The sequence below is a fragment of the Colias philodice genome, chromosome 8, assembly GCF_061535455.1.
Source record: "Colias philodice isolate Cphi_HAF_F1 chromosome 8, ilColPhil1 Martin Lab GWU primary, whole genome shotgun sequence".
In the NCBI taxonomy this organism is placed as follows: Eukaryota; Metazoa; Arthropoda; class Insecta; order Lepidoptera; family Pieridae; genus Colias; species Colias philodice.
In genome coordinates this window covers 267,557-284,727 of record NC_143093.1, presented here as the reverse complement: position 1 = coordinate 284,727, position 17,171 = coordinate 267,557, and the positions used below count along the sequence as shown (strand labels likewise).

The window sequence follows — 17,171 nt, the reverse complement described above, 5'->3', positions numbered from 1 at the left end:
TTTTAAAACTAAATTATTTCTGGCCACGAAATTTATAATCGTAATATTAGCTGTTTCGTCTCTCTTTTCTCGGAAAATTCGAAATTTTTCAAAATCGAAAAAATTCGGCTGTTCAACAACAAAAACAGGTACCTCAATGTACTAATAGTTTGGTTTCTGTGTTACGATTTATTAGTTAGGTTTGTGTTTAGGTTAGGTTAGTAATTTTTTAAAACTATATACAGGGTGTCCCACTATTGGTATACTAAGCGCGAAGGGACTTGTAGTTTTGCATACACTGATCACATAAAAAAATCTTAAACAACAAAATTATGCCAAAAATTTTTGCTTAATTTTTCCTTAAAATCCATGTTTTCGTCTCTAACTTCGCGCAGCCGGTTCGCTAATGTGAGCATTTTGTCTATGAAAACATAATCTTAAACGATAGCTCACATGCTGGTGGCAAAGTTGGGGGGGTTGCTTGTTATGGGTGTACACATAGAGTTTTAAGAATTCATCTATTTGTCAAAAAAAATTCGTCTGGAATTTTATAAGTATTTTTTACGTAATCAGCTGCTGCAATATGCTGTTTCGTTTCTCTTTTCTCAGAAAATTCGAAAAAAAATTCGGCTATTCAACAACAAAAATAGGTACCTCAATGTACTAATAGTTAGGTTTCTGTGTGTGTGTGTGTGTGTGTGTGTGTGTGCGTGTGTTAAGGTTAGGTTAGGTATAAAACATGGGTAATATATTATCGAAAAATAGTAAATTTTCCGGACTTAGAAAAATTTTCCTAACCTAACCTAACCTAACCTAACCTAACCTATCCTTTGTCACCTTATAGAAATATTTCCTGACGTATAGAAATTTTCCTGGCTTATATAAATTTTCCTGGCGTATAGAAATTTTCCTGGCGTATGGAAATTTTCCGGACTTAGAAAAATTTTCCTAACCTAACCTAACCTAACCTAACCTAACCTAACCTATCCTTTTCCACCTTATAGAAATTTTTCCTGACGTATAGAAATTTTCCTGGCTTATATAAATTTTCCGGACGTATAGAAATTTTCCTGGCGTATGGAAATTTTCCGGACTTCGAAAAATTTTTCTAACCTAACCTAACCTAACCTTACCTAACCTAACCTAGCCTATCCTTTTCCACCTTATAGAAATTTTTCCTGACGTATAGAAATTTTCCTGGCTTATATAAATTTTCCTGACGTATAGAAATTTTCCTGGTGTATGGAAATTTTCCGGACTTAGAAAAATTTTCCTAACCTAACCTAAGCTATCCTTTTCCACCTTATAGAAATTTTTCCTGACGTATAGAAATTTTCCTGGCTTATATAAATTTTCCGGACGTATAGAAATTTTCCTGGCGTATGGGAATTTTCCGGACTTACAAAAATTTTCCTAACCTAACCTAACCTAACCTATCCTTATTGAAATATTTCCTGACGTATAGAAATTTTCCTGGCTTATATAAATTTTCCTGACGTATAGAAAATTTCCTGGTGTATGGAAATTTTCCGGACTTAGAAAAACTTTCCTAACCTAACCTAACCTAACCTATCCTTTTCCACCTTATAGAAATTTTTCCTGACGTATAGAAATTTTCCTGGCTTATATAAATTTTCTGGACGTATAGAAATTTTCCTGGCGTATGGAAATTTTCCGGACTTAGAAAAATTTTCCTAACCTAACCTAACCTAACCTAACCTAACCTAACCTATCCTTTTCCACCTTATAGAATTTTTTCCTGACGTATAGAAATTTTCCTGGCGTATGGAAATTTTCCGGACTTAGAAAAATTTTCCTAACCTAACCTAACCTAACCTATCCTTTTCCACCTTATAGAAATTTTTCCTGACGTATAGAAATTTTCCTGGCTTATATAAATTTTCCTGACGTATAGAAATTTTCCTGGCGTATGGAAATTTTCCAGACTTTGAAAAATTTTCCTAACCTAACCTATCCTTTTCCACCTTATAGAAATTTTTCCTGACATATAGAAATTTTCCTGGCTTATATAAATTTTCCGGACGTATAGAAATTTTCCTGGCGTATGGAAATTTTCCAGACATAGAAAAATTTTCCTAACCTAACCTAACCTAACCTAACCTATCCTTTTCCACCTTATAGAAAATTTTCCTGACGTATAGAAATTTTCCTGGCTTATATAAATTTTCCTGACGTATAGAAATATTCCTGGCGTATGGAAATTTTCCGGACTACGAAATATTTTCCTAACCTAACCTAACCTAACCTAACCTATCCTTTTCCACCTTATAGAAAATTTTCCTGACGTATAGAAATTTTCCTGGCTTATATAAATTTTCCTGACGTATAGAAATATTCCTGGCGTATGGAAATTTTCCGGACTTCGAAAAATTTTCCTAACCTAACCTAACCTAACCTAACCTAACCTATCCTTTTCCACCTTATAGAAAATTTTCCTGACGTATAGAAATTTTCCTGGCTTATATAAATTTTCCTGACGTATAGAAATTTTCCTGGCGTATGGAAATTTTCCGGACTTAGAAAAATTTTCCTAACCTAACCTAACCTAACCTAACCTAACCTAACCTAACCTAACCTATCCTTTTCCACCATATAGAAATTTTTCCTGACGTATAGAAATTTTCCTGGCTTATATAAATTTTCCTGACGTATAGAAATTTTCCTGACGTATAGAAATTTTCCTGGCGTATGGAAATTTTCCGGACTTAGAAAAATTTTCCTGACTTATACGAATTTTCCTCATCTGTTTAAATTTTCCCGACTTAAAGAAATTTTCCTGGCGTATAGAAATTTTCCTGGCGAATGGAAATTTTCCGGACTTAGAAAAATTTTCCTGACTTATACGAATTTTCCTCATCTGTATAAATTTTCCCGACGTATAGAATTTTTCCTGGCGTATGGAAATTTTCCGGACTTGGAAAAATTTTCCTGACTTATACGAATTTTCCTCAGATAAAATTCATTTATTTATTCCTACTTTTACCCCTATATCAAATAAATGGATGAACCGATTTTGATAAAACGTTCACTTTCATCTTAATCTTAATATTAATACTATTATAAAGGCGAAAGTTTGTAAGGATTTATGGATGTATGGATGTATGGATGTTTGTTACTCTTTCACGTAAAAACTACTGAACCGATTACAATGAAATTTAGCACACATATAGAGGGTAACTTGGATTAACACATAGGATAGGTTTTATCCCGGAAATCCCACGGGAACGGGAACTATGCGGGTTTTCCTTTCAAAACGCGGGCGAAGCCGCGGGCGGAAATCTAGTTTAATATATATGACTTAGATTCGACAACTTTAATTTTTTTCATTCCCACTTTTACCCCTATAGGTAGGTATAATAAATGGATGAACCGATTTTGATACACTTTATCTAAGAACCAGCGTCGGAAAATATGCTGCCTAACAAAAAACCGCATCTAATTCGGATTACCTGTTAGCGAGCTACGGTGGAACAAACAGATACACACACACAGACACACATAGCGGTCAAACACTTATCACTCATCTTTTTGCGTCGGGGCTTAAAAATATATGTAATACGACATAATTTAAAGGACATTTTATGTATAAAATTTACCTAAAAATAACCATAATTTTAATTTGCCCCTCCCCCCCTACTACCTCAGCTTACCCCCTCACCCCCACCCCCACCATCAGAAATAACTGTAGCGTATAACAGATAACTTACGTTTTATCGTACACTGTATAATATAGTGTACCATAGAATGCCTTAGCAAATGTTCGCCGTGAATACTTAAATGGTCATAACTTTTTTATTTATAAACCGATTTACATGAAATAAACACTAAATGTTAAATAAAGATTACCAAAATATATTAGTGAAAACCGCATTTAAATCGGATAAGCCGTTTCTGAGATTAGCGTGTTCAAACATACATACAAACAGACAAACGGACAAACAGACAAACAGACAAAAAAAAATTGTACGACAGTTTTGGGTTTGGGATCGATTTAGTAATAACCCCTGCTAAATTTTTTTTACATATTTTCATTGTACAGACACCACTTTTCTAGAATTTTATTATATGTATTGATGATGAGGACTATTCTGTAAAACGTTGATTGAAAACGAAAGAGAGAGAGATATTTGTTATTGAAATCTTAGTAACTGCATAATATTCCTGTGCAGTTAAAATAAAATTCTAGTGTTTCGTTACACGGAATGCTAAAAGATTATAAGTATATGAGTATAAAATATATACTTGAAACAGCACATATTTAGTACTGATGATTGACTCCTCGTCGTCGTTTCAGCCGTGGGACGTCCACTGTCTGATTGACTCCTAGTAAGGTAAATTTATGTTCTGGTAGAGCAAATACAGAAGAAGCTAATAAGTATGTTTACCTACTTATCTGTACTCGATGTAAGTAACCGCAAAGAAAATTGATCAATGAGTGATAAATGAATGAATGTGAAATGCATCTGACTCATCTTGGAAATAAGATATTATACGTTTACTGATTATATCGTAACTGTGTTCAATATAACATATTATATAAAATATAATATGTACTTGTTTATTATTCGTTTTCACTAAAAATCGAATAAGACGCGGTTTATTTATAACCCAGATAACATTAACTGGTAAATTAATTCTTAGTTTTAAAGATTCCTCTCGCACGCATTAGCGTTTAATATAGAGTACAGCCCAACAAATGTCCTTTTATTGCAAGCCACTACCACCACCAAAACCCACCGGCCGACCAAAAATCAATTGTATAAAAATCGTAATTGTTTGATTATTTATTAAAAAAAGGACTAAGAATTCCTCATGTCATACAGCCATAAACGTGTTGTATCAAACATGGGACACAATATTAAATAACCGACACCCCATGTCGTTGACACAGCACGTGCGACACGGTCGCGTTACGACCACGTCGCGGTTACGTACCGCGCCATTCCTGGGGTGAAAACCATATCGATGTCCCGTGTAAGTGATGTTGACACCATTGATTGTTCATTTGATTTGTTAATAATGTTGTATAATATGCGTAACTTTTCCTGCCTTACAGGGGACAAAAAAATTGCATGCTATTTGTAATAGTTCTATTATGGTTTTGCAATGTTGAATTCAATAAATTAGTTTATAATTTACTTTGACTAGTTTCTTCGTACTTCTGATATTTTCTCGTGAAAAACTATTGGAACTCGTAAAGTAATAGTGCTTTTATTTAAAGCATACAATAATTTGCTATGACAAATCTACCAGGAGGAAAAGTCCTAAGATATCTTATATCAAATCTGTCGCAGGCAAATTGTACAACAAAATAGCATTCTTTCGATATGCAATGTTCTTATACTGAATAACATTAAATACGAGTTTTCGTTTACATTAAAAAATCCACGAAAGAATACTTTTGCTCTAGCGTTGGCTCTAGCTCTATGTTCGTTTGATGTAACTCAAATTTACTGCACTGTTTGTTTTATGTCGAGAATTCGTAATAAGAATTTTTTGGTTGGGATAAGGGGGTGGGTTAGGTTAGTTCGTTGTATTTTTAACTACACAGACTCGGGGCTTCGTTTCGCGACCGTCATTTTGTGGACGTTTGGAAAAAGTAATCGTCTGTAAAGTGACGGACGCCGTTTGTAAACGGAGGAAATTGTACAATTTACCTGCGATAAAATTAGTTTTATCGTTAGCGATAAAGCCTGATCCTAGTGATTTCTAATTGGTCAAATTAACGAAAAAGCCTTTAAATATCACATAATTTATTCAATAGAATAAACACCATGTAACATAAATAATACTGTTCTGTACAATTTGTAATCTATATTCAATGTCTATACAAGTCCTTCTTTTATAAAATCGGCTGCCTTTTCTGCAATCATCACAACTGGAGCATTTGTGTTACCGCGTATAACATTGGGCATCACACTGGCGTCCGCCACCCTTAACCCTCTTATTCCTTTAACCCTAAGCTTGGAATCGAGCACGGTCCCCATTGAAGCCGTCCCAACCGCGTGCCAAGCAGATGTCGCCATCGAACGAGCAATGCATGTCAATAAGTCATCACCACTTAGACCTCTACATTCCTTTACATTAAGATCTATTACATGAGTATTCTTTTCACTAAAATATGTTGTATTTACTATAGACCACGCAGTTCGCATAGCTTCAGGATAGTGAACTAAATCTTCTTGATTACTAAATACGCCGGAATATATTAATGGTGCAACTAATTCATCTGTTGATTTCAATAAAACTTTGCCTCTTGATTTAGGTTTTAAATTGACTACTGGAAAAATGAATATTTCCTTTTCTTGATTCACCGCCGCAACTTTTTCACAAATATAAGGTTTAAATCCTAATGTTTTTACACATGGGTCGTAAAACCCCTCATTTATCCCCATGCATGTGGGATACAAACCGAAATCCGGTACGTTCTTCATAGAGCTATTGTAAGATATATAGGCAGCTAAGTCACTTGATCTTACGTAGAATCCACTTTTATCATAGAGATATTTTATCATCTCAAAATAATTCTCTTTTTCATCTACGGTGCAAGTACCTTCGTCAGCCGCTAAGAATGTTAGAACCATAACGTGATCATGAAGGTTTTCACCGACTGGTAAGTCTGCGTGTACCTCTATGTTCATTTCTTCTAAATGTTCTCTGGGACCTATACCCGATAATAGTAATAATTTTGCCGTATTAAATGTACCTGCAGATATCACTATATCCTTACTTCCGTAGAAATAAAACACATCATCATCCATTAAAACTTTAACTCCATAAGCTTTGTTTTTTTCGACGAGAATTTTAGTCACCACAGCTTCTTTTAAAACATATAGATTATCTCTTTTTGAAGCTTTATTTAGTAAAGCTGTCACAGAACTTTCCCTTTTACCACTTCGTATTGTGTGAGAGAACCTTCCAGCTCCAATAACATAGGGATTAGTCATATCTTTTACAATATTAAAGCCCATTTCATCAAAAGCCTCGAGCAATTTATCAGTAGTTCGTGTAGATTCTAAAGATCCTGTAACTTCTATTTCACCTGTAAAACCGTGGAGTTCAGTAAGAAGTGGATCATTTATAATTCTTTCGTCCGTAAGGTATTCTGTTTTCTTGAAGTATTCGAGTACGTTATTCCAACTCCATTCATCTCCGAGTGTAGTCGCCCACTCGTCATAATCTATGGGAAAGCCTCTAGCGTAAATCATGTCATTAATAGATCCGCTACCGCCCAGCATCTTGCCCCGCGGCTGACGCTGTCTGCCATGTTGTAGAGCTTGACTAGAATAATTATCATTCGTTGTTGTAAAGTTCCAATCCACCTTGCTATTTTTCATCGAGTTCCTAAAGCCTGGAATCTGAAAATTGTAAATATTAGAACATATAATTGGTGCGCTACATGTGTGACTGACATTTAATAGATATCAAGAATTTATTTGCACGTAGTAAAATTTTACGTACAACACTTTCTGGCGGTGGATCCCCTCCAGCTTCAATTAAAAGGACAGTATAATCGCGAAGTTCTGAGAGTCGAGCAGCTACCACAGCTCCGGCAGTTCCTCCTCCCACAACGATAAAGTCAAAACTGGTACCATCTAAAACATTATTTGTATACTTATCGCTCAGGCTACAAACATTTCACGCCTACATAATAGAATAGCAAACATGTTTTCCTATGTTTTGTTAAAACCAATTGCTGAAACAGCTTGACTTATTGGCATATCAATGTCGTTATCAGACATTCACTAATTTAATACGATCGAAACGTATTTACATTTTTAAATTATTGAATCTTATCAATACGCCAATTAATTTAAAAATTGAAGCGCAATTCTCAAAAATAAGGTACACAGAGGTAGGTTTCTTATTTCTTAACGTATTTATTTTCTGACACTTATCCCAATGCTTTTAAAACATGAACTTACTCTCAAGAATAGCATGCTCCGGCCAGGAGTCCTGCAGCAGGCACTGGGAGGCTGCAAAGAATTGCAACGTGGCAGTGATTGTTACACCCACCGCGCCACTCCCTAGTCCCATACAAGATGTTTCGATCATCCTGTAATCTATTCACATTTATTGATTTAATGATACGTTTGAGTAATAGTTATTTTTACCACATTCAACAAATTTCACTTTATTTAATTTTAACGTCTCACAATATTTATCCCAAACAATTTCGAATCATAGATAGGATATGAATGTCTGCACCAATACTTAAAGTTTATTCCTATCCATAGTACATGTACTTATATGTTTTTTTTTATTTAGCTAGCTTTTCTTGTTTTAGAAGTATTTTAGATAACCATACATCATGGTGCCTTCATTAATTCAATAGTTCCACAATCGGAATTCGGAAAACACTATCTTTTTATGTAACATTGTGGAATGTACGATAAAAGCAATCTTTTATAAATAGTTCTTAGCATACAACCACATATTATTGTGTACACTTACCCCAACACGTTCGATAATGTAATATTTACGTAATATTTATCACAGTACGTATGCACCTTCATGAAAACAACAACAGATGTTAACAGTCTGCTCTCTTATATGTAAGACAACCTGCAGTCACATTATCGTCCTTATCTACACGATTATGGCAAGTGGGAAAAATATTACCTATATGCACACCGAATGATTCTATTGTGTTTTTGTTTGTTGTTTTTGTGATTATACGTATGAATCATAATTGTTTTAATCGGCCAAGAACGTCCCAAAATGCGCACAAACGTGCATCGTGCTCCGAAAACAAATAACGTAGGTATACGAATTAATACTTATATAAATAACCATCTAAACAAAATAACAAACACAAGTCAAAATACTCTAAGTTTGCTAGCCGTTAGTAATGGTAATACACTACAATATTTCTATCGTAATTCATTCAGTAATAATTGCTGAAAATTGTCCATGTGTCCATACAGAAAAATAATTGTTTTGTAACGGATTTCCCAAAGCACCTACCTGCATAAGGAAAAACTGTAAATGTTACCAGTTCTCTTGACAATAAATAATCTACGATTTGAATGGTTATTGTAAAGTACCAATGATTTTTTCTTTTCCACTGTTTTAGACGTTGAGATAGATAGTAAGGCAATAGGAATGTTCTTGTACAGAAAGAGGTACGTAAAGCTGGCGATGAAAAATTAGCGAAATTCAAAAAAAACAACACCAGAATTTGTTGCTTATTTGTTGCTAATTAGTTGCTATAATGACGATTTTGTTGCTCAACCCGTTCGCTGAAAATCAGCAACAGTTCTAGCTTAACGTTAAGGTAGCGTGCAGAAATCGGAAAAAGGGATGGATCGTTGCAAAAATGCAGATGAATTTGTTGCTAATTTGTTGCTGCATAAAAACAGTGAAAATTTTGAATTTTTTTCATTGGCGCCAAAAATAACACTGGCCACGTCAACTTAATTGTCGATTTTCGGTAGTGAAACATAAAAAAAAATTTGTTGCTCCTCACATCGTTCACTGGCAAAGTGTACAGAGCCAGCAACAAAATAGAAACCGGAAGTAGAGTTAATTTTGAAACCGGTTTGTTAGAAAATCGTCCACGCCAGCTTAACTGTCGATTTTCGGTAGTGAAACATAAAAAAAATTTGTTGCTCCTCACATCGTTCACCGGCACAGTGTACAGAGCCAGCAACAAAATAGAAACCGGAAGTAGAGTTAATTTTGAAACCGGTTTGCTAGAAAATCGTCCACGCCAGCTTAACTGTCGATATTCGGTAGTGAAACATAAAAAAAAAAAATTTTTTGCTCCTCACATAGTTCACCGGCACAGTGTACAGAGCCAGCAACAAAATAGAAACCGGAAGTAGAGTTAATTTTGAAACCAGTTTGCTAGAAAATCGTCCACGCCAGCTTAACTGTCGATTTTCGGTAGTGAAACATAAAAAAAAATTTGTTGCTCCTCACATCGTTCACCGGCACAGTGTACAGAGCCAGCAACAAAATAGAAACCGGAAGTAGAGTTAATTTTGAAACCGGTTTGCTAGAAAATCGTCAACGCCAGCTTAACTGTCGATTTTCAGTAGTGAAACATAAAAAAAAAATTTGTTGCTCCTCACATCGTTCACCGGCGCAGTGTACAGAGCCAGCAACAAAATAGAAACCGGAAGTAGAGTTAATTTTGAAACCGGTTTGCTAGAATATCGTCCACGACAGCTTAACTGTCGATTTTCGGTAGTAAAACATAAAAAAAAAATTTGTTGCTCCTCACATCGTTCACTGGCACAGTGTACAGAGCCAGCAACAAAATAGAAACCGGAAGTACTACTCTCGAAGCTTACATACTACGGTTTTAGTTCAGATACAGTTAAATGGTTTGCCAGCTATCTTAATGGTCGGACTCAAACAGTTGCTGTCCCCCAAATAGATGGTAATATGGCCTATTCAACCTGTCGTACGATCAATAGAGGGGTTCCACAAGGATCTATTTTGGGACCACTATTGTTCATTTTATACAGTGCAGATGTTGTCAATGAAATAAAATTTTGCAAATACCACCTGTACGCCGACGACATTCAACTTTTTATATCTTTTAATCCGAAGGATACAGATACAGCACTGGTCTCACTGAATTCTGACTTAGAGCGCATATATTCATGGTCAGAACGTAACAAGTTAGTTTTGAATCCTGCAAAGACTAAATATATGATCTTAGGCAGCCCCAAAATTGTTAGCAAGATAGAATCACATAATCCTACTATTACTATTTCGGGAAAGATTATTGAAAGAGTACATGAAGCTCGAAATTTAGGTATTGTGTTTGATGAAAACCTCAGATTTGAAAACCATTTTAACACTATTATCTCTAATTGCTTTTACAGGCTTAAACTACTATATCGAATTAGACCCTTTTTAAGCACTGAGCTTCGTATACGGTTGTGTGATTCTCTAATTTTATCAAAATTCAATTACACTGATTGTATGTATGGTTCCAGATTACTCGTACGTACTAAAAAGGCTATACAACGTGTACAAAATAGTTGCGCGCGATTTTGCTGGAATATTCCTCCACGCCATCACGTCAGTCCTTTTTTGAATGAAGCTAAAATTTTAAATATGGAAAGCCGACGTCAAGTGCATTTTTCTAAGTTTCTTTTTGGGATTATTATTAATGAGCGTCCAACGTACCTTTACCAGAGGCTTCATTTTTGTAGGGATAAAGGACGCAAATCGCTTGTCAATGAAACCAGGGGTATGAGTCAAAAGCTACTTATTGTGCCCAAACATCACACAACCGCTTTCAGAGGCAGTTTCAGTTATAATGCTACGAAGTGTTGGAACAACTTGCCTCCACCCTTACGTAACCTTCGTTGCATTAATAACTTCAAAAATAAAGTTGCTGCTTTTATTTTAAAAAAACAACCGTAACCTACTGTAGAATGTAGCATCTCTCTTTTGTGACTATTTATCTGTATGTATGTTTATTAATTTTTTTATTTTCGTTATTATTTATTACTATTTTCTTAATGTTCTAGTATATATGTACATTCCTATGCCTTCTTTTTATATGTATAATATTTATAACGTGTAATATTGTTTATTTTATTAATATAATTTCTATCCCTCTATACTTCGGTCTGTAGCTGTACTTCAAACATTGGGGGCCACTGAAAATCAGTGCTGTGCTGTTGAAGGCACAGCTTAATACTGAGTTGGTCCCCTTTTTGCTAAAGGTCTGCCACACTTTTGTCCTTTTCTGTGTTTTTTGTATTCCTTGTTCTTTTCATTATATCTGTTGTTGGCTTTTGGCGAAATAAATTATTCTTATTCTTATTCTTATTCTTATTATTCTTAAGTAGAGTTAATTTTGAAACCGGTTTGCTAGAAAATCGTCAACGCCAGCTTAACTGTCGATTTTCGGTAGTGAAACATAAAAAAAAATTGTTGCTCCTCACATCGTTCACCGGCACAGTGTACAGAGCCAGCAACAAAATAGAAACCGGAAGTAGAGTTAATTTTGAAACCGGTTTGCTAGAAAATCGTCAACGCCAGCTTAACTGTCGATTTTCAGTAGTGAAACATAAAAAAAAAATTTGTTGCTCCTCACATCGTTCACCGGCGCAGTGTACAGAGCCAGCAACAAAATAGAAACCGGAAGTAGAGTTAATTTTGAAACCGGTTTGCTAGAATATCGTCCACGCCAGCTTAACTGTCGATTTTCGGTAGTAAAACATAAAAAAAAAAATTTGTTGCTCCTCACATCGTTCACTGGCACAGTGTACAGAGCCAGCAACAAAATAGAAACCGGAAGTAGAGTTAATTTTGAAACCGGTTTGCTAGAAAATCGTCAACGCCAGCTTAACTGTCGATTTTCGGTAGTGAAACATAAAAAAAAAATTGTTGCTCCTCACATCGTTCACTGGTACAGTGTACAGAGCCAGCAACAAAACCGAAAATCGACAGTTAAGCTGGCGTGGACGATTTTCTAGCAAACCGGTTTCAAAATTAACTCTACCTCCGGTTTCTATTTTGTTGCTGGCTCTGTACACTATGCCAGTGAACGATGTGAGGAGCAACAATTTTTTTTTTTATGTTTCACTACTGAAAATCGACAGTTAAGTTGGCGTGGACGATTTTCTAGCAAACCGGTTTCAAAATTAACTCTACCTCCGGTTTCTATTTTGTTGCTGGCTCTGTTCACTGTGCCAGTGAACGATGTGAGGAGCAACAATTTTTTTTTTATGTTTCACTACCGAAAATCTTCAGTTAAGCTGGCGTGGACGATTTTCTAGCAAACCGGTTTCAAAATTAACTCTACCTCCGGTTTCTATTTTGTTGCTGGCTCTGTACACTGTGCCGGTGAACGATGTGAGGAGCAACAAATTTTTTTTTTATGTTTCACTACCGAAAATCGACAGTTAAGCTGGCGTGGACGATTTTCTAGCAAACCGGTTTTCTAAATTAACTCTACTTCCGGTTTCTATTTTGTTGCTGGCTCTGTACACTGTGCCAGTGAACGATGTGAGGAGCAACAAATTTTTTTTTATGTTTCACTACCGAAAATCGACAGTTAAGCTGGCGTGGACGATTTTCTAGCAAACCGGTTTCAAAATTAACTCTACTTCCGGTTTCTATTTTGTTGCTGGCTCTGTACACTGTGCCGGTGAACGATGTGAGGAGCAACAAATTTCTTTTTATGTTTCACTACCGAAAATCGACAGTTAAGCTGGCGTGGACGATTTTCTAGCAAACTGGTTTCAAAATTAACTCTACTTCCGGTTTCTATTTTGTTGCTGGCTCTGTACACTGTGCCGGTGAACGATGTGAGGAGCAACAAATTTTTTTTTTATGTTTCACTACCGAAAATCTTCAGTTAAGCTGGCGTGGACGATTTTCTAGCAAACCGGTTTCAAAATTAACTCTACCTCCGGTTTCTATTTTGTTGCTGGCTCTGTACACTGTGCCGGTGAACGATGTGAGGAGCAACAAATTTTTTTTTTATGTTTCACTACCGAAAATCGACAGTTAAGCTGGCGTGGACGATTTTCTAGCAAACCGGTTTTCTAAATTAACTCTACTTCCGGTTTCTATTTTGTTGCTGGCTCTGTACACTGTGCCAGTGAACGATGTGAGGAGCAACAAATTTTTTTTTATGTTTCACTACCGAAAATCGACAGTTAAGCTGGCGTGGACGATTTTCTAGCAAACCGGTTTCAAAATTAACTCTACTTCCGGTTTCTATTTTGTTGCTGGCTCTGTACACTGTGCCGGTGAACGATGTGAGGAGCAACAAATTTCTTTTTATGTTTCACTACCGAAAATCGACAGTTAAGCTGGCGTGGACGATTTTCTAGCAAACTGGTTTCAAAATTAACTCTACTTCCGGTTTCTATTTTGTTGCTGGCTCTGTACACTGTGCCGGTGAACGATGTGAGGAGCAACAAATTTTTTTTTTATGTTTCACTACCGAAAATCGACAGTTAAGCTGGCGTGGACGATTTTCTAGCAAACCGGTTTCAAAATTAACTCTACTTCCGGTTTCTATTTTGTTGCTGGCTCTGTACACTGTGCGGGTGAACGATGTGAGGAGCAACAATTTTTTTTTATGTTTCACTACCGAAAATCGACAGTTAAGCTGGCGTGGACGATTTTCTAGCAAACCGGTTTCAAAATTAACTCTACTTCCGGTTTCTATTTTGTTGCTGGCTCTGTACACTGTGCTGGTGAACGATGTGAGGAGCAACAAATTTTTTTTTATGTTTCACTACCGAAAATCGACAGTTAAGCTGGCGTGGACGATTTTCTAGCAAACCGGTTTCAAAATTAACTCTAATTCCGGTTTCTATTTTGTTGCTGGCTCTGTACACTTTGCCAGTGAACGATGTGAGGAGCAACAAATTTTTTTTTATGTTTCACTACCGAAAATCGACAATTAAGTTGACGTGGCCAGTGTTATTTTTGGCGCCAATGAAAAAAATTCAAAATTTTCACTGTTTATATGCAGCAACAAATTAGCAACAAATACATCTGCATTTTTGCAACGATCCATCCCTTTTTCCGATTTCTGCACGCTACCTTAACGTTAAGCTAGAACTGTTGCTGATTTTCAGCGAACGGGTTGAGCAACAAAATCGTCATTATAGCAACTAATTAGCAACAAATAAGCAACAAATTCTGGTGTTGTTTTTTTTTAATTTCGCTAATTTTTCATCGCCAGCTTTACGTACCTTACAGAAAGGACGTTAAAGAAATACATTATAATGTAATCTTGATTTTTTCGTTCAGAGAAAGAGCTCTATAGTGCTATTAAAGAGCTTAATATATATAATTTATAACTCTAGTCGACCTTTTCCCATTACATAAACTAATCAATTATAATCCCTGTTCCATTGACCAAATTGTTGACTTAACATTAACAAAACAAAGTTGGCTCAACATTAAACAATCTCCTTTATCCGTAAAATGCAAAGAGTAAAGTCACGAGACACAACGAGACAAGAAAATCGCGTTATCAGATTTGATCGATTTTACATAAGGGGACGAGAGGGGCTTGACCGATAGCAAGTTTAAGGGCATTGCTGTTAGTATTGGGGTCAAGTCGGTCACGTGTTGCACCTGCTTTCTATGCAAAAGAGCTAGAAGACACGGGGTTGCAAATGTTCCTAAAGCCTTAAAATATATAAATATGTAAATAAATAAAATAAAATTTATTTGAGTCAGAAACACAAACACATGGAATATACAGATCTAATTTGCAGGTACATACATTTTGTTACAACCAGGTTTAAACAATATAAATATTAAACTTCGCTGTGCATTTACACATTCGTGTTCGCTTTCGCTTCGTCACTAGATAAAACATTCTTATACGAGTGTCGTCGCGAACCTTTGTACACATGATGGTCTGAAAAGCAGAAGTTGTCTGAACACGATTACACGAATTTCAATGCGAATTGCATGTGCACTGCTTACACATGAGCCTCGCTGTTTGCGCACTTGTGTAAATGCACCATAACGCGAATCTCAAGCCGATTGCTCTGTTTTGGTAGGTAATATGCGTGTTAGTTATTTGCCTCGCTAGAAATATATGGTGTAAATGCACCATAATATACACATACTACTCTCTAAGCATTTGCATACAAAATCGATTTGTAATTCCTACCCTATTAACCCTAGAAGCCTAATCTATATGGAACGTACACAAAGCCTTAATATACGTCTCAGAGGCGTACACATATAAAAGCCATTATTTTAGGTATATTATTTGATTATTATTGTTTTAATAAAGCGGAAATTTGAATTTGGGAAATAAACTATAAATAAAACTACACTATTATCAATTATAACTATAATCAAAGTTGTTTATTACAACATAAAAAACAATATGCATAAATTGGAACAAAAAAATTTACTTCCTCAAAATCAACTTAAAACATATATTATTTTTATAAAGTATCAATTTTTTTTACGCTAATTATATATTTTTAGATCAAACATTACAACTAACCGGTCTATAAAGGATTAGTTTAACTTTAGGACCACACTACACATAAATCAACCCTGTGCTCGCCACACACAGATTTTTTTACATTTAGTACACACAAATTTTGAAATTCATGGTTGGATTAGTTTCTGCCGAAGGCCCAGATTATTGTAATGACGCAACGAACTCAGACACCTCATTATTTTAGCCCTTGCTTTGAACGTCGTCGATAATATGGTCATCCTCAACTTCGGAACCTGAATCCTCGTGAGGACTGCCTTCTCCATTCAAAATTGCGATTATTTCGTCTTTATTTAATAGATTGGACCATAATATATTTATAACTGAAACAATTCCGAAAAAAGGTATAAAATACACGAAAAACAATCAAAAGTAAAATCACTTAATCTTAGTTAAAAGTTACACAAAGCCTAAACATACGTCTCGCAGGCATGCAACACTTCGATAAATCAAAAATGGCGGGACTTACCATAACGATACAGGCACCGTCCTCTAGCTCCCGTCGGCCACTGAGATAACTAAAAAGTACGACGCGCTAGCTTCAACCGTTAGAAAGAGACATCCGATATTCGAATTTTTGTACGCCTCGCAGGCGTAGATTAGGCTTCTAGGGTTAAACAACGATCATTAGATAATGCGAGAGATTATGAAACTTTGTGAATTGTGACTTTAAGACCTTTGTAAATCATTTTATTCATTACTACATAATACACATGTTACCGGCCAAACCCGATTTCAGGACCAACTAGTTCATCCTAAGACCAAAAGGATCAATCAGTCATCACTCAATCACTATGCCATACTAGTTTATCCTAAAATAAGTACCTACTCTAGCACTCTCTCTAATTACTTGATCACTTCTACAACTACGTACTGCGAGGTACGCATCGCATATATTATAGGCATCCAAACTCTACAAATATAGAGTCCAAGTGAGCTCTACAAGTATAATAGCACCTCCAGACTCACGCGAGAAGTCTCGGCGAGAAGTCTCGCCAAAGACTTTTCGCCGAGAACAAGAAAGTATTCACATTCTCAAATGTTCTCATTAGTCATCTCGCTCCCAACCGATATGGACGCTACCTGTGGGACGCTACGGAGACGGCAGCAGGATTGACTTTATGTGTCATTGCATACTTTCATTATGTTTTAGCCAAAAATAAAACAAACTAAAAAAGGATTAGGATAATTATATATTATAGATATGGAT

The 17,171-nt window shown here is 35.8% G+C and overlaps 1 protein-coding gene across 1 annotated transcript; it reads right to left on the bottom strand.

Moving 5' to 3' along the window:
- Positions 1-5,775: 5,775 nt before the first annotated feature.
- On the bottom strand, positions 5,776-8,515 carry LOC149486249 (ecdysone oxidase-like). The gene is made up of 4 exons (XM_089697779.1): positions 8,455-8,515; positions 7,926-8,063; positions 7,462-7,595; positions 5,776-7,358 (listed from the first exon to the last, which is right to left on the bottom strand). Exons 2-4 carry the CDS (start codon positions 8,053-8,055, stop codon positions 5,826-5,828), a joined length of 1,797 nt encoding a protein of 598 aa, XP_089553905.1. The 5' UTR covers positions 8,056-8,063; positions 8,455-8,515; the 3' UTR covers positions 5,776-5,825.
- Positions 8,516-17,171: the final 8,656 nt, after the last annotated feature.